The sequence below is a fragment of the Grammomys surdaster genome, unplaced genomic scaffold (genome assembly GCF_004785775.1).
Source record: "Grammomys surdaster isolate TR1022 unplaced genomic scaffold, NIH_TR_1.0 126278, whole genome shotgun sequence".
NCBI lineage: Eukaryota > Metazoa > Chordata > Mammalia > Rodentia > Muridae > Grammomys > Grammomys surdaster.
The window spans coordinates 1,963,146-1,986,440 of NW_021621078.1; the positions used below are offsets into that span (position 1 = coordinate 1,963,146).

The 23,295-nt window shown below is 45.8% G+C and overlaps 1 protein-coding gene across 2 annotated transcripts in view; it reads left to right on the forward strand.

Moving 5' to 3' along the window:
- Positions 1–23,295, forward strand: part of Asic2 (acid sensing ion channel subunit 2) — a 1,057,576-nt gene that overhangs the window by 984,766 nt on the left and 49,515 nt on the right. For both annotated transcript variants that reach the window (XM_028759360.1, XM_028759359.1), the window contains exon 3: positions 4,196–4,323. In XM_028759360.1, coding sequence (XP_028615193.1) covers positions 4,196–4,323 — 128 coding nt within the window. The remainder of the gene's footprint in view (positions 1–4,195; positions 4,324–23,295) is intronic.

The following is a 23,295-nucleotide window of genomic DNA, read 5'->3' on the forward strand; positions in this document are numbered from 1 at the left end:
CTCTCTCTCTCTCTCTCTCTCTCTCTCTCTCTCTCTCTCTCTCTCTCACACACACACACACACACACGGGGGGGGCACTCTAGGTGATTTCAATGAGTATACTAGAACCTCAAAGGCTGTGGTTTGTGGTAATATTTAGTTCTAACAAACTGTATTTGGTAACTTGGCTCTTAATAAAGTGCCGTGTTTGGGAAATGACAAGAGACCAGGATGGGCAGAAGATCAGGGGCTGGATGAGGTAGCCGTTCACAAACAAACTAGAGAATGATCCAGAGAGAAACAAGGCAGTTCTGGCAAGGAACAGAAGCAAAATCTATCTAGAGACCTAGGAGTAAGGAGACTTGGGGAAAGTCGTGCTGGTTGAGCTGGGACTACAGCTTGGTCTACCCATGAGTACGCCTGCATCTGCTGTTCAGATCCACACAGAAGTAGCCCAGAACCTGTGTGGACCAGAAACATGCAAGATGGTTGCCGGCATCGCGTGTACATACAGCATGACACAGGGGCAGGGGGAGGACCGAAGAGAACACAGAAACATCCATCTTTTCCTCCTCTCATCCATCCAGTAGCTGTTAACGCAGTATAAAATGAGATTGCTTTAGGTTTCCTCTGCTACAGCTACTATTGCTTCTGGAATAAACCAGGGACTCTTGCAAACCCTAACCTAGTCTGATTAGTCCCCAGGCGGTTCTCACTGGTCAGGCTCCCAGGCTGACTGTTTTGCCTATTACTCACGGAGTTTCCTACAGAAAAGCTTCATTTCTCATTTCTTCATGGAGGCCACAAGCTGTGCATTGAGCCAGTCTTTACTGGCTAGAAGATTTCCTAAACCCAGTTGTATAGCGGGCATGCGTGCAGCCTCTGCTAACTAAAAACAAGCCTCGGCAGCTTTCCAGTTCCTTTCCAGGGCTCCTGAAGGCATTCACTCCCCTGGCATCTCAAGCACCCTTGTAACTTCAGCATCCCACCATGCTCAACTGCTTTCCCTGCTTCAGCCTGTGCTTGGGCTCCTCATCCCCTCTCTTGGGCAGAATTTAGAGAACATAGCTTCTATAAGTGGACCACTGGATACCCTACTCTCACTCAGTGTTTCCTCCCTGACTTAAGAACGTTCATTGAGCATCTTCCAGCTGTGGGTGAGGTCAGGGGCTAGGAGGAATAATAATGGATCTTTCTCCTGAGGAACTGTATCTGACCACCAGTGAGTACATAGTCATCTATGGAAGACGGTAATGTAAAACCATTGGTGAACAAAAACCTGTGTATATATGTATTTGGATAGTGTTCTCATTACTTTATATTGCTGTGAAGCTACCATGCTCAACTTAAAGAAAAGTTTATTGGGGCTTAGGGTTTCAGAGGGTGAGTCGATGGCCATCATGGCAGGGAGCATGGCAGCAGACAGGCAGGTACCTAGAGCAGTAGCCTGGGAGAGTACAATCTGATCCACAAGCAGGATGGGGGAGGGGGGAGAGAGAGAGAGAGACTGGGAATGGCATGGTTGTTTGGAACCTCACAGCCCACGCCCAGTGATAAAATCCTTCCAACAATGCCATACCTCATACTCCTTCCCAAACACGTCAACTACCTGGGGACCGAGTATTGAAACACATGAGCCAACAGAGACCATTCTCATTCACACCTTCTCAGAGAGGGCCATCTAGATGAAGAAGACATAAAACAGTCGACCTGCAAGAAGGAGGAGGGATGTACACAAACACGGCTTCCTAGGATTCCTTCCCAGTGTGTGAAGCCCTGTCTGAAGCCATTTCCTTCCCAGTGTGTGAAGCCCTGTCTGAAGCCGTATCCTGGCAATGGTCCTCTTCTCATGAAGCCCCATAAGAGCCACTGGATGCCTTGTCTAAACCATGGAAATGCTGCCTACTTCCAGTTCTTTCTGCCTGCTAGACCCTACATTCACACACTTTGACCTTGGAATCTTATCCAGTTCCAAACCACAGACCAGTCCAAGCCTGCCTCAGTCAGTAACTGCCACGCTTTCTATAGTCTTGAGATTCCTGTGGCTGCCCCAAAACTTTTCTTCTCTGGCAGCCTTGGTGCACCCCCAGCCATGGATCCAGCACTGATAAACCCACTCTCCCTCCCTAACACTCACCCTACACTCTAGCATCCTGCATTTCTGCATGTCCCCACCCTCTCTCCAATCTTTTCTTTCAAAGAATTCATGTGGAGCCCAGACTGGCCTTGCCCATTAGTAAGTAAATAAGCTTTCACTCCAGAGTGCCTACTCGTTCATTCAGTAGGTGTCCCTGGGTGACCTGGTGAAGACCTCTGAGACAGTGCTCATATCTGGGCTTCAAGAAGCTGCAGCCTGAGGAAGGAGACAGATGGATAAGGGACAGTCACAGAGTGTGGCAGAGGCTCTAGCAGGTGGATGCTGAAGCTAACAGCCAAGCAAGAGAAGTCCTGGGTGGAGCTGAGCGAGTGTGCTCTTCAAGGCCAATTCAGTAAGGATCAGGTAGACAACCCTGAAGACTTTTGAGGCAGGCAATTTGTGTGTCTGTGTACCACAAGAGCCAGCAACAGCCAATCCAGGCAGCCTTGGGAGGTGTGACCGCATGTGCTGAGGAAGAGAGCTGTGCCCAGAGCAAGGCTTCCAGTGAGAGCAGGAATGTAGACGGAGGATCCAGGCTCTTCAAAAGCAAGGGGGAGAGCTGTACAGGTTTGCAAATCAGAACCTCATCTGCGCGCCGATGCAATCCCCTCAGCGCATGCTCCGCTCCACCAACATAGAGCACAAACTAACGGGAGAGCCAGGCTCTGCCTCTCCAGTCACGTCTTACTGCCAAGGGCCATCTCTCCCTCCACGCCATCAGGGCGGTCTCTGCTCTGGCTGCCGGATCTCTTGCAGCCTAGAGGAGGGAGGCATTCAAGCAAGCCCTGGGGTTTCGTTTCTAGTGTTACACACTGTTTTTCTCTTCCTACCATTCTCATCTTCAGCTCATGGCCCAGTAAAGAATTTAGTAAATAAAATATGAAGCGCTTCAGAGAATCTATCCAGGGGCCTGACGGGAGCTTGGTGAGGAGGATTACTCATCTCTGTAATCACATTTTTAAATACGGTGACTGAGGCAGGGAGCTAGCCTAATTGACTTGAATTAGATTCACATTCCCGCTGTAACAGAAAACAACATGATTTTTTTGTTTTAATTCTAAGGTCACAGGCTGGAGAGATGGTTCGTGGGTTAAAGGCACACACTGCTCTTCCAGAGAAAGAGCACCCAGCACAGACAGCAGGCAGGTTACAATCTCCTTTAACTCCATCTGACTCTTCTGGCTTCTGCAAATCACCTGCACTCATGTGCACATCATACACACACACCCCTTAAAACAATAAAGATAAATCTTTAAACTATGTTCTAGCCAGGGGTAATTGTGCCTTTAATCCCAGCACTTAGAAGGCAAAGGCAGGCAAATCTCTGTGAGTAACCCCAGCACTGTGGGTTAGAGTAGGCTAGAGACAAGTGGATCTTAGGGACTCTCCAACCTGGCAGAAATACTGAGAGGCAGGTTCAGTAAGAGATAATGTCTTAAAATAATAATTGATGGTGATGGTGGAGGTGAAGATGATGATGATGATGATTATGATGATGATGATGATGATGATGATGATGATATGGGCAGCAACTGAGGAAGACATGCTGATTCCAGCCCCTGACTTCCACAGACTCCCACACAAGTGAGACACACACACACACACACACACACACACACACTTTGTAAAGTCACAATTCTGAAATTGTCTCTCCTAGGCTTATAAAACCCAGGCTGACACCAAGGCTACACAGAGGTGCTTTTGGGGACTCTATGGGGTAATCTGTGCCCCAGCTCTTCCCAACTTCTAGAGACTTCATCCGTCTCTTAGCTGGTGACTTCCGTTCCCTCTTTAAAGTCAGCACCATGGTCTCTTTGCTTTCTTATTCTGACTCTGGTCCCGACCCTGTCTCACGAGGACCCCATGATTGCACTGAACTCAACCGGCCAATACAGGTTATTCCCTGCCTTGGGATCCTCCTCCTGGTCCCATCTCTGTGGAAAGTCCACAGGCAGTCACGGCAGATGTGGAGCCAGTATCCTTACCATTCGATCCCTCTAGTGTTCCCTAGAGCGACCCGGCACCAGGACCCCGTGAGCATCTGCAGTCCCTGACCCGTGTCCATGTTTGTTCTTTCAGAGGAAACAACGTTTGAAGCAGGAGTGAAGGTTCAGATCCACAGTCAGTCTGAACCGCCTTTCATCCAAGAGCTGGGCTTTGGGGTGGCTCCGGGGTTCCAGACCTTCGTGGCCACACAAGAGCAGAGGGTAAGTTCCCCATGCTCCCCAGATCAGGAGTCCTTAGGTTAGCCTCCTGCCTCAGATGCATGCGGAGGACAGATGAGCTGCCTGCTTCCGGCTGGAACAGAGCTGGGTACCGCAAATGCCCCCCACCCAATCAGGGGAAGATGCTAGGTAAACTCCTTCACAAATTCTCCAGAACCTTCCGCTGACTTCTAAATCACCTGTGCAGGAAATATAACTTACTCCTTTGTTTCACTGAATGGTTGAGTTTTGTTTTTTCCCCCCAGAACATTCTAACCATTCATTCCTTTTTATTATTTAATTTTTTGCCTGTGAATGTTAAAACAAACTCCTGAGCCAGGCTTAATAATCATTTGAATTAATAAGATTCAAAGAGGCCTACAAAAGAAAAAGGCAGGAGCAGTCACTAACCCTCCCCCACCTAAGAAGAGTGAAGGCTCTTTCTGTGAGCTTCCCACCCGCCCTTTGATGTAGTCCTGGGCAAAGCCCCACCCAGCCAGCAGAATCTGCAGGAAAGCAGGAAGAGGGCTGGTACTATCCATGCCTAAAGTAGGTTTTACATCTCAGAAAGGGAGATAGTCTCAGACTCTCAGTAAGGAGGCAGTCTCAAAGCAGACCTGCGGAGAGGCAAGCTCTGTTTCTCTCTCCAACTTCCTGGGATGTTTGCGGTCTGGGGTTTTCCTGGAATAAAAGAGAGTCCCCAGCCAGATCACCCAAGACAGTTTGCTGAGTGAGGCAGAGTAGAGTGTGGTGAGAGGCTCCGGCTGCCTTCTGTAAGAGATCGAGAATGGCTACAGAGCATGTAGTGTAGGCACACTACTCAGGCCAGCCTGCTGTTAGAGTTTGTCATCTTTCACCTGATAATGGTCACAGCTGTTCAGCCACATTACAAAGTGATATTCTGAATTTAAAACAGGTTTCAGATCTGTTAACAAACTAGCTTTATTGTTTAAGTCCCTGAGGAAGTGTTACTGTTGCTGATCTCATGGGTTCTCTGTTCTGTGCATATGCCTGGTCAGTTGGTTAAGGCCAAGATCAGTCTCCAGTAGCAAGTAGCAGTGGGATGGTGACTTTGGGGCAGGGACATGGATTCTGGGAGGTTATCCTAGACTCTACAGACCCCAAGACTGAGGTAAGTAATGTGACCAGAAAGTATTCCTGAGGGCAAAGAAAGACTTGAAGTAGACAGCCAGGCCAAGTGCCAAGCTAAGGATGTGACAATCAAGAAAGGGGAGAATCTGGGTTGCCCAGTATAGGCATGCAGACAGACAGACAGACAGCCTGAGCAAGCCTGAAACCTGAGCTCTTAGCCTCAGTGGGCTCCTGAATCCTGCCAAAAGTAAACAAAACTAGTGAAGAGTGGAGGCCACGTTTCCATCAGTAATTTTCTACTATAATAGAGCCGAGAGTCCAAGGGGATGACCCTCAGCTTGGGTTTGTACAGAGGTTCTTGGGATTCAGAGGGACAATGGGGGAAGGTAGCAGGAAGGACTGGAGCAGAGTCAGAGTGAAAACTATAGATACACGAGGAGGGTGTGGTCCATGTGAGAGGATCCATGTGAGAGGGTGGGGTCCACGTGAGAGGGTGTAGTTCATGTCAGAGAGTGTGGTCTATGTGAGTGGATCCATGTGAAAGGGTGTGGTCCACGTGAGAGAGTGTGGTCCACGTGAGAGGGTGTGGTCCGTGTGAAACCCATCAGGATGTGCTCCTTTTACTTATGGAAATGGAGTTCCTCTCCCTCTCCCCCTCTCAAAGAGCCTGGGAGACTGGTCCCTATCAATCCTCAGGTGTAGTTAAGATGAAGGGTTCAATTCTTTTGACAGCCTTTTGCCTTTTCAGGGTGACCCTTTCAAGGGGGGCCTAGAGTTGCACTAAGGATATAGCTATGAGCTGTCAGAAGCTGTCAGCGTTTGCTCAAGCCTGCAGAGGCCCAGATGGAGGACCAGTGAAGAAGCTGGTATGTGGGAGAGGAGAGCTCCATCAGCATTCCTTTGTGCAGTGGGAGCAAGCCCATGTAGCTCCAAAGAACCAAGCATAGGTTAGACCAATAGATGTCATGGGATAGACCAATAGATGTGTCAGGAGATTCTTGAGTGCTCGAGAGGATGGCTATGACTTGTTGTTCAAAGCAAGCCTGACTTTGTGGTTTGCTAGACGTGCCCACCACGGCTGTGGCAACAGCCCTCAGGGATCTATCCTGCTCTGAATACAGAGTGTACAGTGCTCCTCGGCATGTGAACCATAACTTCTCTCTCCACTGGCTGGAGAGGAGAGTGTTTGTGGAGGCTGCTGTTGTTGAGCAGACCAAGAGACATGGCTGTTCCTCCCCCACTCACCCTCTATCCATGACATGGAAGAAAATTCTAGGCTGGGTGGGAAGTTGGAACCAACAATGGCTAAGAAGCTTAAGTCAATATTTCTCTTGACAAGATGAGACAGAGGGGCCCCCCATGGTGAGCAGGATAAGAAGGGAATCCTATTCACAGTGTCCAAGGACAAAGTGGCTGTTTGTGCTGAAGGGGATTGGTGGCATTCATTTCAGTATTTCTCTGCTTATTATAACTAATGACAAGATATTTGTTAAACATTTTACACTCTCCAATGCATTTCTGCATCATCTCGTTTCATTCATATTAATAGAGAAATACAAAAACACATCCCAGAGCTAAATCTAATAATACATTATGTTTACATGTATAGAAAAGAGCACATTCACAGGAAATAAGACTTGAAGGAAATAAGCCAAAATACCCACAGTGGGGCAACTATGAATGATTCATTTTCTTTACCAGCTTTTCGTGTCTTTTATAACACCGCTTTGTTTTATTTATTTGTTCAGCAAATATTTGTTGAGAGGCTACTGGGGGGGAGGGGGCAGCAGAGGGAGGGGGAGGAGTAACATGACAAACAAAAACAGACCCAATTGCTGCTCCACTAGAAGGTACAGGTGGCTGTTTTTTTACTCGGTGATTGACCCACAGCTGTACATTTCCCGTTCCACCAGAGTGACCCTGGTGCTCAAATATTGCATCTCATGGAAGGCGTGAGTCATTTTTCTGTCTCATCTTGTCATTTCTGAAATAGTGGGGGGGTGTTTTGGGAACTAATTGCATCCCCCCCTCATGACAATGGGAAGTGATCCTCTTTCTTGATGATAATCATGTAACTATCACCAAGTACAAAATGTGTACCTCAATGGCGAAATATGGCCGCCACATTGCTCTCAGGCCAAGATGCTATTGTGCCAACACAGAGTCCAAGGAAGTGTGCCAGTAGGCCAGAGGTGACAAGGCAGGGTGAGACAGAAAGTCCGTTCCTGAAAGGTTGGTATGACTCACGATGGGACAACTGACTCTAGCGTAGGGGCCTAAGAGGCTCTTGTGACTGGAATTGAGCCAGTGCACTAAGTGAGAAACTCAACTCCTACAGTAAAAGTCCCCTCCCACCCACACATAATTACACACAGGCTTTGTGGGTTTTTTTTATTTTATTATTTATTTATTTATATTTTAATCACAAAAGAACATGTTCTCGGGCTAAGTACCAAAGCAAAGATTGTGTTTCTAAATCTGCATTGACCTTAAACCCAATTAAACCAAGATATGCCCCAGCCTGAAAAACGCTCCCTTGGGTAGCCCAGCTCTCTACGAGCCCCTGCAATATCGCAGAGCCTCCACCATTAGAGCAGGCAACAGGATTGTATTGTAGAAGTGGATGTAGAGCCTGGTACTGAGTAAACCAGTGTCAAAGTCCCAGGCTATCAAACTGCCTCCAGCACCGGCCTCACAGGTGGATTCTTTGACAACAACTTCAGGCCGTGGCTAATGCTGGTGTGACTGACAGTCGGGTTTTTCTAGGAGAGGGCTTTCGCCCTCTTTGCTTTGATATTTACCTATGTTTCCAGCATATGTTAGGAAACCCCTTGAGGTTCACAAGAAACATTACCCTCCCTCACTCCCAAACAGAAAGACCCAGCTGCTGGGTGGGAGGTGCCTACCTCTGGCTTGTGACAGCTCTTCTCCAACTTCTGGATTCAACCTCCTAAGTGCCTTTCACAAGAGAAGACTCATTTGTCAACCTGACAGCCAGCCCATAGTCTTGGTATCTGCTTCACAGTCCCCATTAGAAATGGAGGCTCGCCCAGTTGTTGTTGTTTTTCCTTGTTTTTCAAAGGCAGTAGAGAAAATTTATTACACGTGTCCTCAGTGACTTCCAAACAGCCAAAGCTGGAGCCATGTAAATATGGCAGGATTCAGTTCCACCTCAATGAAGCACTGGGAAAGTTCCAGAAAGAGAGACAGCTTGGTGTGTGGCTACTCCCTGCACATCCTCAGGGTACATTGTTCCCCACAAGTAGACCGAAAGTAAGAATCAATTAAGCATCTACCAGCTTAGCTACTTAATCATTATTACCATTCGTCCCCCAAACTAGAAATATCTCTGGAGTCCCTCCAGGCTTGGAACATTTTTTTTTTCTATAAAATATGAGCTTGTTTTTCTCAAGATGGAGTTAGTGGCAAGGCATGAGGGAGGGGTGAGAAGGATCTCAGGGAGGGGTGAGAAGGATCTCAGGGAGGGGTGAGAAGGATCTCAGGGAGGGGTGAGAAGGATCTCAGGGAGGGGTGAGAAGGATCTCTCCAAAGAGTTGTTGATTAGCTACAACAAGCTAGGTACCATGTCCAGCTGTGTTGGAAGATTCCCAAAAAAAGTCATATAAAATATGCCCATTTGTTATAGCTAAAATCATTTTCCACGTGTCCCCGCCTCCGCCTTGCAGTCTCTTCTCTTATTTTCCTCCTGAAGAGTCTGCCACACTTGTTTGGGTAGATTCTTTCCCCTCCTTTTCAAGCCCAGTACTCCACTGACATGTTTCTTAATCAAGGCTGCCCATGAAATCTTTGACTAAACCCTATCTTCGTTAATAAGGATACCTACCACTCAGGCCTTGTGTGTGTGTGTGTGTGTGTGTGTGTGTGTGTGTGTGTGTGTGTGTCTGTCTGTCTGTGTGTGTGTGTGTGTCTGTCTGTGTGTCTGTGTGTCTGTGTGTCTCTGTATGTGTCTGTGTTTGTAAGTGTACACACTCATGTATTCTCATGTGGAGGTCAGAGGTCAATGTTAGTTTCGTCCTCTGTGAGTCTCCCCCTTATTTTTGGAGACAGGGTTTCTCAGTGAGCCTGAAACTCACTGATTGGCTGGCTAGGTTGGTGGGACAGCATGCCCACAGGATCCTCCTGTCTCTGCCTCCCAGTTCTAGGATTACAAGTATGGGCCACAGTGCATGGCTTCTTACGTGGGTTAGGAGACTCTGAACTCAGATCCTTGTGCCTAAGCAATCTCTCTAGCCCCTATTCCTCAGTCTTTAGCCCATCTTGGTTCCCTTGAGGATGTAGATAGACGGCCATATCCTTCCCTGGGATACTCCTGACCACTCTTGTCTTTCTTCTACCTCTTGGCCTTCTCAGCCTTGGGCCTGTTCATAAATAACTTGTGCCTTGTTCATCTTTATATATTGTGCACTCCACAGTATCTACACTGGGGGTATTAGATGTATCCCTAAGTGAGTTCACCCTTTTCCATGATGCCCACACAGCCACTTCCAGACTCAATGTCATTCCTAAGCTCCAAACCCAATGATACAAGTGTCACTCTTCACTGGAGTTCCATGGATATCGCCCTAGGGTCCCTATACCTATCTCCTTTAGAGTTCATGGATAGTTCCCCAAGTGTCATGTCCCTCTCCTTAGATTTTTATAGACAATGTCCTTGGAGCCCCATGGTCTCAAGGCAATGGCCTCAACTAAATTCATTCTCTTCCCATGTCTCCAAATCTACATCCCATATTGTTGTTCACCCTAGTTCTCCAACCATTTAGGCCTGAGGACAAATCCCCATTTGTTAGATGTAACTTGTAACTCATTCTTCTCATCTGTAGACTAGGGTTAATGATGGTCCCTACTTCACTACGTGAGTTCATGCGTACAATGTTCCTAGAATAGTTCTTTGTACTCAGTAATGTGTATCAATGCCTAATAAATGCTAGATATTATTATCCCCACCCCAGGTGCAATTTCAAATCAGCATTTCATAATTTCACTTGGATAAAAAATATGGCTGCCTTGCCAGTCCCCTCTCTTGCCCATCTGGACCCTCTCCATCCTGACCCTTGCACTGATATGTTTGTTCTAAAGTATATGTGGCAATGCTCTCCTCCATCACTAACCACTGGGATGAAGTTCCAGAATCTTTTTTCAGACCTTTCTACCCCTGCCTCCCTTTCCAGCGATACCCCACTCCCATAATGCCACCTCCCACAAAACACACTGTACAGTGCGTGCGCTATGTGTTACCCCTGAGTGTCACTCCCTCTCTCCCCTATCCTGATCATGTCTCCATGCCTTATTTCCTCCTTGGACCCAGGCAGAGGGGAGGAGGCCCAGTGTCTATTGATTCACCTACTTTATCTTACTCCGGAGACAAGTTAATAAATCAGAACCTTCCTTGGTTGGGTCTTGCCGGCCAGTACCGTGTTATCTGTTGATTCATGAGCAGCTTGGTATCTGAACTCCCAAATGCATAGTGTTTGGTTTCTGAGGTTTGTTTCTTTTTAATAAGAGGTAAGAAAATCTGTGCAGGACACTTCCACACATAGGTCAAAAGCTGTCTCGTCTTTCTTTGCAAATGGGGAGGGTGATGTACTAATCACACACAAATCTCTTGGAGGTGCCAGCCACAGGGAATGGAAGACTAGGAACATACTGGCCCTCACACACCCTCAGCAAGGGAAAAGGAGAGGGAACCTGAAAAGACATCTTCTTCTTTCTCCGCCTCCTGCTCCCTCATGAATTTTATTATCATGAACTTATTGAATTTTGTTTTTATTTTGGGTTGTTCTTGCTATCAGGGTTGGAGAAGTCCCTGGATTTGTTTATGTTGTGACAACCAGGCCAGACAGCCCCAGTAATCATTCCCCATGGGCTTGTAAATCATAGTGTCCCTTAGCTAGATTGTTATGCCCCCAAAGCACCTTCAGGATCCTACCTCCTAAAATACCACCCATTACCCTCTCACCTCCTCGCCCTCTCACCCCCTCACCTGCTTACAACAGCAGCCAAACAGCTGTCACTATAAATGTATATAATCAAACAAGCTTGTGCATGTCTTGCTCCATGCAGTGAAAGAATGTTCTTAGAAGACCAGGCTCCACAGCAACAAGACCAGAGCCCAATACTGTAGACCAATAAGTGAATAAACAGCAGAGCTATGCTGCTTCACTGGTTGCTCTGAGCCCTACAGCGCGCTCTCTCTCTCTCTCTCTCTCTCTCTCTCTCTCTCTCTCTCTCTTTCTCTTTCTCTTTCTCTCTCTCTCTGTCTTTCTATCTGTCTCTCTGTCTCTCTCTCTATCTCTCTCTCAAAAACAAACAAAAAAGTCATTCTGAAATAAAATTCAGCACTTTAAGGTTACCTTCTACATGCATTAAGATAGGTCTCAGGGTTCCAGGAAAGTAGCCAGGTCTGTGGGAGACCCAAAGAGATCCCAGAAATGACCCGGAGAAGACAGGCTGGACCCCACCAGAAGGGCATCTCTGTCTGAGGGCAGATGAGATTGCTGTTGAAGATAATGTACAGTGGGAGAGACTCTGGGCTGGGGGAAAGTGGGGTGTTGACAGGAGCCATTAATACGGGGGCTGGAGAAGTAGCTCAACAGATAAGAACACTTACTGCTCTTGGAAAGGACCTGGGTTTGGTTCTCAGCACCCACTTAGGGCATCTCCCAACTGCCTATAATTCCAGTTTCTGAAGATTCAACACCTTCTTCTGACCTCCACAGGCACCAAGCTTCCATGCATGTATGTGGTGCACCAACATATACTCAGACACACTCACAAATACATAAAATAATAAGTAAGTAAGTAAGTAAGTAAGTAAATAAGTAAATAAATAAATCTTTTTTAAAGTTTAAAGTTAAAAAGAATTGCACATGGGGCCAATGAGGTGGCTCGTCAGGTAAAGGCATTTGCTGTCACGTTGATGGTGTGCTCAATTCCTGAGACTATAGTGGAAAGCAGAACTGGCTCCTGCAAGTTGTCATCTGCCCACTAGACATACGTAATTTAAGGATGATAGCCTTATCTGTTCCTGTCCTAGCTCCCAAATAAGTGACACGAAGACCTATTCAGTTTATCAACCAGCTTTAAGCACTATGGCTGGACAGATATTCATCGATTCTAACCCTCTAAGCCATCTACTTCCCAGTCACAGGCCCTTTGTTGCTTGCATTTTGAGTCTCGACCTAGCTTGCTCTGCTCTATGTGTGACCTCATGGCTAATCTCTTGGTGACCTGCTCATCATGACTCCTCCTGGACCCTCTGCCTCACAGCCACCTCTTCTCTTCCTTCCTCTCCCCCTTCTGGGACTCTCTCCTGGGATCAGAAACCCTACCTTCTCTGCCCAGCTTCGGGCTGACCAGCTCTTTATTAACCAATCAGAGATAACTGAGGAGCATTCTTTAAACAACATAGATACAGGAGGCAGTTTAGTAGTCATGGCTGGTGTCAAGACTATAGCCAGATCTCTGGTCACAGAAATCAGCAACTGAATATACACCACACAAAACTGTCTCCCACTAGATATAAGCTATAACACACACACACACACACACACACACATACACACATGTTTAATTTCTCAGATTCTATCCACATAAAATTCATACACATGGCCCCCAAGAAGCCTGAGTAAAGATCTTTTCTGTAGTAGTTTTTATAAGCAAAGAATTAGAGATATAATCATCAATAAGATTATTAAATTAAGGAGGGTCCTTAATTTCTTTGCCGCTGTTGAACAGGGCAGGGAAGATTTGGAGGACCCTTGGGAGAGAGAAAGACAGACTGGAAAGGGGAAGAATTGAATTGTAGGACCCTGCATTCAGTGTGGTCCTCTTTGTAATCCATGTGCTCACACAGTAATCTATACTTATTTTACAAGTGCACGTCTGCACATCAGCATACAGAAACACCCTAGAGAAGGTTCCAGGGCCGAGGGATGGAGATGAACATCAGAGGCCCATGTACAGGCAAGTTTGTCTCTTTCATACTCTCAGATATTTCTAACAAGGGCTCATTTTTATTTTTTATATATAAATTGTGTGGGGGGGGTGGCTTTTTTTTTTCCTTTGGTTTTTCGAGACAGGGTTTCTCTGTGTAGCCCTGGCTGTCCTGGAACTCACTCTGTGGACCAGGCTAGCCTCGAACTCAGAAATCTGCCTGCCTCTGCCTCCCAAGTGCTGGGATTAAAGGCGTGTGCCACCACTGCCCAGCAACTGTGTGATTTTTTTTTTAAGGACATGCATAAAGTAGCCAGTAACAGAGTATGCTTTATAACGTGGACCTCACATCTAACACACAGGCTCACACAGTCAAGACTGGATTAGTCTCTCCCTGAGCTGACCTGTGACCTCCTCCCCAGCAGACAGCCTCCCTCTGTCACCCCCAATCTCCTGGTACCTGATGAGGTCATAGAGGCTAGAGGCTCCTGTGGCTCCAAAGTTGAATATATTTTTTTTCAACATTTATCTTTTCTTTTGCTCCATTAAATTTTTTATTTATTCAATTTACATCCCAATCACAGCCCCACTCTCCTCCCAGTCCTCCCTCACACAGACCCTCCCTCATTACTCTTTCCCCTTCACCTCTGAGAAGGGAGAGGCCCCCCTTGGGTACCAACCCACCCTGGCACCTCAAGTCTCTGTAGGACTATACACATCCTCCTCCACTGAAGCCAGACAAGGCAGCTCAGTTAGGGGAACAGGATCCACAGGTAGGCAACAGAGTCGGGGATACCCCGTGCTCCAGTAGTTGGAGGACCTGCATGAAGACCAAGCTGTGCATCTCCTAAATATATGCACAAGACGGAAGCTATGTCCAGCCTTTGTATGCTCTTTGGTTGGTGGTTCAGTCTCTGGTAGCCCCCAAGGGTCCAGATTAGTCCAGAGTCCAGATTGACTCTGTTGATTTTCTTTTTAAAACGTGTTTATTTATTTTATATATGTGAGCACACTGTTGCTGTTGGTTGTGAACTACCATGTGCTTGCTGGGAATTGAATTCAGCAGCTAGTGCTTTTAACTACTGAGCCACCTCACCAGCCCTACTCTGTTGGTTTTCTTGTGAATCCCTATCCCCTCTAGGTTCCTCAATCTTTACCCCAGCTCTTCCACAAGACTTCCAAAGCTCCATCTAATGTCTGGCTGTGGGCTTTTTATCTGTTCTTGAACTTTTTGTTTTAATCCCAAGGCCTACAGGCACAGTTTCCAAAGTTCATGAAAGAGTCCTAGGTCCTAGCAGGGACTGTCACCACACTATGTCATCCGCACATGGAGAGACAATAAATACATCACTTGAACGTATCTGTCTGTCTCTGGGGCTGAGATGGACTCCTGTCCCTGTCCAGTACCCACCTCCAGGCTCAGTCCGTGCTACAGGTTCTGTTGATGTGTGGTGAATTATTGGATTGAATTGAGCTCTGGAATCTGTGACTTAAAGGCTGATGAGGGAGCGGGGCTCAGTCAATAAAACACTTGTGTCACAAGCACAAGGACCTGAGTTCCATCTCCAGAATCCATGTAAAACTGCAGGCTGTGATGGTGCACAGTTCTAATGCCATCACTGAGGGAGTAGAGACAGAGCAACCCCTGGGGCTCACTCCCCTGCCAGTCTGATTACCAACAAGAAAGCCGGATGATGTGCATGAAGGTGACACTTAAAAGTTGTTCTCGGACCTCCACAAGCATGTGCATATGTGACCATGCCCAACCACACCAACACACACACACACCAAAGGGAACAGTCTGATGAGAAACAGTGACTGGAGTCAGCTCAGTTGAGAAGTATACCCTAGGTAGGCAGCCGCCACTCTGGAAGTCTGGCATATAGATTAGCCTTACCATCAGGGAAGCTATTTTTGTGGCCAACAATGTGGTGGGAGTTGGGGGAGGCTGCCTTGGCCTGTCCTGAATGCCTGCTGGTGTCTCCTCCACAGGTAAAGAGGAAGAACATGAGCCCAGCCTCATTCAGACTCTAGGGACCCCCCACTCCTTGGGAAATCATGGCAATAGAGGAGATAGCAGTCTTCAAGGAGTACGATGAATCCTTCAAAGTCTCCCCCACGAGATTCAGAACCTTGCTAGATGTAATACTCCCATTAACACAGGTGTGCCTCCCTACGTCTGATCAAGTAGAAATGACTGAATCTCATTTGACAGAATATAAGACTAGAACTCAGTCGAAATGTGTCCAAGGACACACAGCTCGACAGAAGTGGAGCCTGAAATTGGAATGGGTTTCCCACCAAGATTTTGGCTCTAATCACTGAGAAAGTCTGCCCTTAGGGGCTCAGTGTGTTCTACTTTTGCTCTGGCCATAGAACAGGGCTGGAGAGGAGCACAGCACAGAGAAAACAGGCATAGAATGGGGTTTCCTATGTGCCACTGAGGAAGGACCTCAGCTCAGCAAACAGAAATGGAAACTTACAGCTGCCGGGGAAAGACAAAGGGGCAGGTGGAGATGTTTTACCCAGAAAAAGTATAGCATCTCCCTAAAGATCAAGTGGAGACTGTTTGAGGGTCAGGACCACCGGGAACAGCAGCAGCCAGAGCCTGGGGGCTTCTTCTGGTTTCCCCACAGAGATCTTTGCAAATGCTGACTGCACAATACCAAAGAATGGGGAAAGTCCACATAGCACCCTCACTTAGAAAGGAGTGATTCTGGCCTTGGTATCTTCCTTGCAGACGTCTCTCCTTTAGTGTTGGGTTCTGCCTTGCTTAGGACTCTGGGGGACACAAAGAGCAGAGACTAAAGGTAACGCCAGGAAAAGCAGAAGGGTCAGAAAAACAAAGATTCCAGTGTAGTACTGAGACTGAGCACCAGGGGGCTGCCTTTACTTCTCTCTGTATCTTCTCTTCCCCTCCCCTCCTTCTCCATTCTTCTCATATGGTTTCAGCCACACTTGCCCAGAACTGGAGGTGTCTGGGCACTCTCTTTTGAACTGTGTGGGGCAGGTTACCATGAGGATCTCTGATCTGGTTTTTCATTAGATGTGATGTTGTATTTCCTTTTGTTACTTCATATCATTTCCCAGAATCCTCTCTGTCACAGTATCACTTCCCTGCTCCTCAGATGGAAGCCATCAAAGTCAGCACCATCATTCCTGTTCTTAGCCCCTCAGGAGGCCATGAGACTGAGAGAGCACCAGACCACCATATCACATCCACTTGGTGAGACAGGCTTCCCTGGGCCCATGTAACCACTGGATAAGCAAAGGCTTGCTAGTGAACAGAGGCAATTTGAAGCCAGACCTCTCACCTTTTAAGGCCTAGGATCTGTCTACCTCCACTCCCCTGTTTTGAACACTCCACATAGACATAGACAGAACTCCTGAGGAACACGAGAATATCATGTCATTGGTTAAGAACTCATTTCAGAGCTGCATGCTTCTTTTTTATTGGTGTGTGTGTGTGTCTGTGTGTGTGTGTCTGTGTGTGTATGTCTGTGTGTGTGTGTCTGTGTGTGTGTGTCTGTGTGTGTGTGTCTGTGTGTGTGTGTGCGTGCGTGTGTGTGTCTGTGTGTGTATGTCTGTGTGTGTCTGTGTGTGTATGTCTGTGTGTGTCTGTGTGTGTATGTCTGTGTGTGTGTCTGTGTGTGTGTGTGTGTGTCTGTGTGTGTGTGTCTGTGTGTGTGTGTGTGTGTCTGTGTGTGTGTGTCTGTGTGTGTGTGTCTGTGTGTGTGTCTGTGTGTGTGTCTGTGTGTGTGTGTCTGTGTGTGTGTGTGTGTGTGTGTGTAGATATGCTTGCCTGTGTCTATACATCTGGAGGTCAGAAGTCAACTTCTATTGCTTTTCTTCTATTGCTTTATTGTGTTTGGAGACAATGTCTCTCACAAAACCTGAAGCTCCCAGATTCAGCTAGCCCCAAGGATCCACTTGTTTCTGCCTCCCCCACCCTAGATTCCAGGTACACACCCCCTGGCTTTCACGTGGGTTCTGGGATCCAAACTGCCATCTTCATGCTTGTACAACCACCTTACCCACAGAGCTATCTGCCCGGCTCAGTGCACAGCTCCTTCTATGCCAAGTTCCCTTTGAATGCACCAATGCCTTATTTTACAAGTTTCTAGAAACCAGACCACCTGAAGAGTGACATTGTTGTTAGTTTTGACCTGGTTTCATTTCTGGTTATTCCCCCACAAGGCTTGCCCTTGCTTCAACAGATCTGAATAGGAATGATGGTCAGTCACTGTTGGCATTTTCAAAGGAATCTCAAACACATTTGATCCATACCCAGTAGCAACAGTCAAAGCACAGGATCATGCCTCGGCAGCAGGCATCCGGCCGTACAGGGGCCCACTTGAGACAGTGGTTACTGTAGCATGGCTTTCCTGTATCTTTTCTAACAGAAACCCAGATTACTCATTCTCCTCCCCATAGACAAAAGAATATGTTGTTACAGATAAGAAATAAAAGCTATGCAGGACAGAAGCCAGCTCAGAACAGGACAGGAAGCTCTGTTTACCATCTAATCTCTACCCTTAACTGACTAGGCAGCCATGAGCAAGTCACTGTCGCTTTGGACTTCAGGTTGATTCTTCTCAAATCAACTAGTAATGCCTAATTATCTTACTTGGCTACTGAGAAAATCAAATTTGGTAATAGTCATAGGAGGCCTTCAGTTGTAAAGTGGCTTCATCTGTTTCCTGAATGCAGAGGCCATTCACTACATGCAGTCTGATATTTCTTATTTTGTATGTGCTCTTGACTTTGGAATATTATGGAGGTTAGACTTGTACTGGGAAGATTTAGGCTGGTTGGTGGGAGTAATGGAGTCTCTGACTTCTTCCAATCAAGGTATAGTGAAAGATTATGAATTTCATCTCTCACTTCAGTCAACAAAACAAAATATATGAAAAACAATTTTGGGGCTTTGAGTTTCTGGTAATAAAGGACAGAAACTCCCCCCCCCCATAAAAAAGAAAAGTTAAAAGTGAACCTTGTGATTGTCTTAGAGGATGTCTTTGAGTGTTCTGGGCTCCATTGCAGAGTGGAGAGGCACAGAAAGAGACTTGTGATTTCCTTTTTAAAAAAAGTGTGGCGCTGAGAGACCAAATATCAAGGAGGAGATAGAACGTGGCAGATGTGTTCCTTGAGAAATCAGCAGGCTCCCAGGGGTATGTGTGAGAAAACTGCTTAGACACAGAGGAGAAAGTCCTGAGCGGGTGAATGGAGACAGTTGCTGTGATGGCTTGTATATGCTTGGCCTAAGGAGTGGCACTATTAGGAGATGTGGCCTTGTTGTAGTAAGTGTGGCCTTGTAGTAGGAGGTGTGCCCTTGTTGCAGTAGGTATGGCCTTGCTGGAGGAAGTGTGTTACTGTGGGAGTAGGCTCTGAGACCCTTCTCCTGGCCACATGGGAGCCAGTCTTCTTCTGTCAGCCTTTGGATCAACATGGAGAACTCTCAGCTCCTTCTGACCGATGCATGCCTGGTCACTGCCATGCTCCTGCCTTGACGATAATAGACTGAGCCTCTGAACTTGTAAGCCCCAATTAAATGTTGTCCTTATAAGAATTGCATTGGTCATGGTGTTTCTTCACAGCAATGGAAGTCCTAACTAAGACAGTGGCCAACAGTCACATGAAGGTGGAAGCTGCACCCATTCCTACCAATCAAACTACAGGCCTTGAGAATCCTCAGGATGCTGAGTAAAGAGTCCACCAGGGTCTCCCCATCAGCAATGCAGAATAGTCAGCCCTAAGCTAAGCACTATTCTGGTTCAAATCTTAAAGCCAAAGCCCAAAAGATCAAACTATTTCCAAGTAACTTCAATATGTTTCAGAAAATTTCTCAAGAATATTTATAGGTATATAAAAATAACCAATATGCAAATGTAATAAACTTCATATAGTCTGGCATCCAATCAAGTATTACCAGGCACACAAAGAAATAAGAAAAATACCTACAAAGGGAGAATGATCTTTCAGCATAAAATAGCCCACTGCTAACGAATAGCAGAAATGGCCAAAAGGAGCCTAGGGAGATGATGCCCCAGTGTGTAAAACACCCCACTGCACAAGCTTGAGGACCTGAGTTCACATGCTCAACGCCAGCAGTTCTATTGAGAGACAGGAGGCAGAGACAAAGAGAACCCCTAGAAGCTTTCAAACCAGGGAGTGTAGCATACACAGCAGAAAAAAATCAAAAACAAAAACAAATAAAACAAAGTGAAAAGTTATCTTCCATGAAACAAGATGGAAGGCAAGGACAGACACTCAGGGTTGTTCTCTGACTTCCATACATGCACCATGCGCCATGGTATGTACATACTCTCTCTCTCTCTCTCTCTCTCTCTCTCTCTCTCTCTCTCTCTCTCTCTCACACACACACACACACACACATACACACACACACACACACACACACACACAGAGAGAGAGAGAGAGAGAGAGAGAGAGAGAGAGAGAGAGAGAGAGAGAACATATATACATACCCACAAAGAATTGGCCAAAAGGACTACTCTCTTTATTCAAAATATGGACATAGAATATATTCACATGTATAGTTATTCATTTGTAAAAATAAATGTGCTCATAAATTGTGTGTATTTAAAAGCCCAAGTTTAGCTTACAGAGTAAAAACCACAGTGCTTGGGACTGAAAACACACTGAAGGGAATTAACAGCAAATGAGGCATCCCAGAGAAGGTCTGAGAAATACAACAGAGAAAAGGAGTTTTTAATAAAGAATATCAGTTAGCTGTGGTACAACTTCAAGTGGCTAAATAATGTGTTTTTAGGGTCTTTGGACAAAAGAGGAAATGGAAGAATGGCCAATGGTTTCCAAATTTTGATGAAGGTTATAGATCTTTAGATCTGAAAACCTCCCATAACAGACATCCCCAAAAGAACTGGTGAAAAACCACACTGAAATTGTTCAAGACCAGTCATAAGAGTAAACATCTCAAGAGCATCCAGGAAAACAGACACGGTACATAGAGAGGAACAAGAGAAAGGATGAGAGTCGGTTTCTGGTTGTACAGCTAGACAGTGAGAACAGAGTGAGCTCTGCAGGGAACTCAGGAGGATGGGCAGAAATCTGCCAGCCTAGAATTCTATACCCTGTGAAAATATCTTCCAAAAAGAAAGCAAAAACCTTAAGGCATACAGAAGCCAAAGAAGCTGCAGCTCTAACTACAGCAGATGCATCTTCAGTAGCTCCACATGCCAAACGATTTCCCACTGAGTGAAAAGAGAAAGAAGACACCAGATGGAACCATGGACCCGCCTAAAGGGAGAGAAGAGCAGCAGAAACTGTGAGATAGTGGTAAACAGAGAGAACACCTCTCGCTACTTAGATTTACTTAGAGATAATTAAGAGCCTAAATAACAACAGTGTTTTATGACATTTACACTGTATGTTTGATCAAAATGGTTGCCAACAACAGCACAAAGGCCAAAAGGGGGTACAGGGGAGTCCTAGTCCAAGCTTTTACTCAATCCAAGGGCTGAAATATGAACAGTGGCAGACTTTGGTGAGACACTTATTAAGAACCCCAAACAAACAAATTGTTAGAAAAATATATAGCTGATTATTCAAGGAAGGATAGAAATGAAACCAGAAAAGTAGCCAGATGTCAAAAGCATAGATGTGGGACTGGAGAGGTGACACCACTTGGTAGAGAGCTCGCCTGGCATGCATGAAGCTATAGAGGATCCTTGGTGCCATATATGGTGGTGCACAGCTTTAATCCCCATAACTAGGAGTAGAGATGGGACGATCAGAAGTTCAAGGTCATCCTTGACTACTTAGCAAGTTTGAAGACTTGTTGATGGAAAGAAGGAAGGAAGGAAGGGAGGAAGGAAGGAAGGAAGGAAGGAAGGAAGGAAGCCACCCTATGATCTATTGGCCCAATAGAAGCCAGAAATCTGAGAGAAAAGAACAGAAAATAAATGAGACTAATAGAATACATCCAATAAAATAACAGAAAAATCCAGTATATCTGTAATCACATCAACTGCAATGATTTGAAGATGGAGATTTAAAAGTATATTTTCAAACTGAATGAAAAACAAATCCTCAGTTATAGAGGAATTTTAACCCAGCAACATGGCTTCTCTGGTAAGAGACCACATCCAAAGACCTTCTAGGTCTATGCTGGAATGCAGAGCCCTGGATTATAGTATGATCTGGCTGGAATACAGACATATTCTTAGTACACACTAAAAAATCCTAAACAATAAAAGTAAGGTTAGTTTATAAAAGGAAGCAGCCACGTTTGAAAGTGGCATCTAATTGAGGGGCAGACAAAGTGACAAATCAGAGAAAGAATTGACAGAATGGGTCAGAGATAGGATACACCCAACTCTCATGAGAAAATCACATGAAAGAAAGGTGACTTAAAACAGAAAGAGAGAGAGAGAGAGAGAGAGAGAGAGAGAGAGAGAGAGAGAGAGACAGACACAGACACAGACACAGACACAGACACAGACACAGACACAGACACAGACACAGACACAGACACAGACACAGACACAGACACAGACACAGACAGAAGAGACACAGAGAAACCAGAGAGGAGGCAGTGTTACCAAGACAGTTTTACAGAGACACGTTTCAGGTAAAAACAGAATGAGCTGGAGAATAAGAAGGAGATAGAAGATTAGAACAGATTGCCAGAGTTAGTTTAAGGACAAGCAGAGCAATTCAGTCAGAAGCTGGGAGAAGCCAAATCAGTCAGCTTAGAGAGGGGTTTGAGCCAGAAGAGCTGAGTTGAACCAGCCACCAAGAATTCAGAAAGAACTAAAAAGGACGAGTATATTCAGCAGTAAGCCTCTGAGGTGACAATTACATCTGGTGAATAAAAGTTACTTTTACACTTCATATATAACGGTTGTTTAAAATGTGTTTTAAATGTAAAAATACCAAGTTTAATGGAAGGAGAAGAAGATCAGATGTGGTGATACACACTGTAACCCCAGTACCAAGGAGGTCAAAACAAGAAGATCCTGAGTTCAGGACAAGTTTGGCAATACAAAAAGACCTTGTCTCAACACACACACACACACACACACACACACACACACATTTTTTTAAATAGTCAAATGGACTAGCAAGATGGCTCAATCATTAAAGTGCTTGTCCTGCAAGCATGGGGATTTGGGTTCAATCCCCAGATCCTACATGTAAAAGCTGACATGGTGATGTGTGCGTCTAATCTGTGCTCTTGAGAGGAAGATAAGAGATAAGTGGGTCCCTGGGCTTGCTGGGCAGCCTAGCCTAGTCTAGTCTGCCAGGTGCAAGCCAGTTAAAGATCCCATCTCAAAAACAAACAAACAAGCAACAGCAAAACAAAGAAAAGATGGTTTCTAAGGAACAGCAAAAATTGTCCTCTGGCTTCTATGCTCACTGTGTATCCACTCATGTACCCACATGAACATGCATGCATACACACATACATGCACACACACACAGAAAGAGAGAGAGAAAGAGAGAGAGAGAGAGAGAGAGAGAGAGAGAGAGAGAGAGAGAAGAGGAGAATCAGTGTTTAAGAGCATTTTTTTCTCTTCCAGAGGAACTGGGTTCAATTCCAAGCATCCATATGGCTCATAACTGTTACTCGACTTCCAAGAGATCTTATTCCCTTTTCTGACTCCCTGGACACAAGTCATGTATGCATTATACATATATACAGGCAGATAAAACACTCCTATACTTAAGAAATTTAGGGAAATGGATATTTATACGACTGAAGAAGTGACTCCACTAGTTCTAAGTAATTTTTCAGAGCAACTAGGAAGGAAGGTTAACTTCATAATGATAACAAGGTCAATTCATTTCAAAGCTGTTTCCATCCTAAACATTCACATGCCTACTGGTGAAGCTCCAAAATATCTGAAGCAAAAGCTGGCAGGACTGGGGGTGGGGGGGATCAGA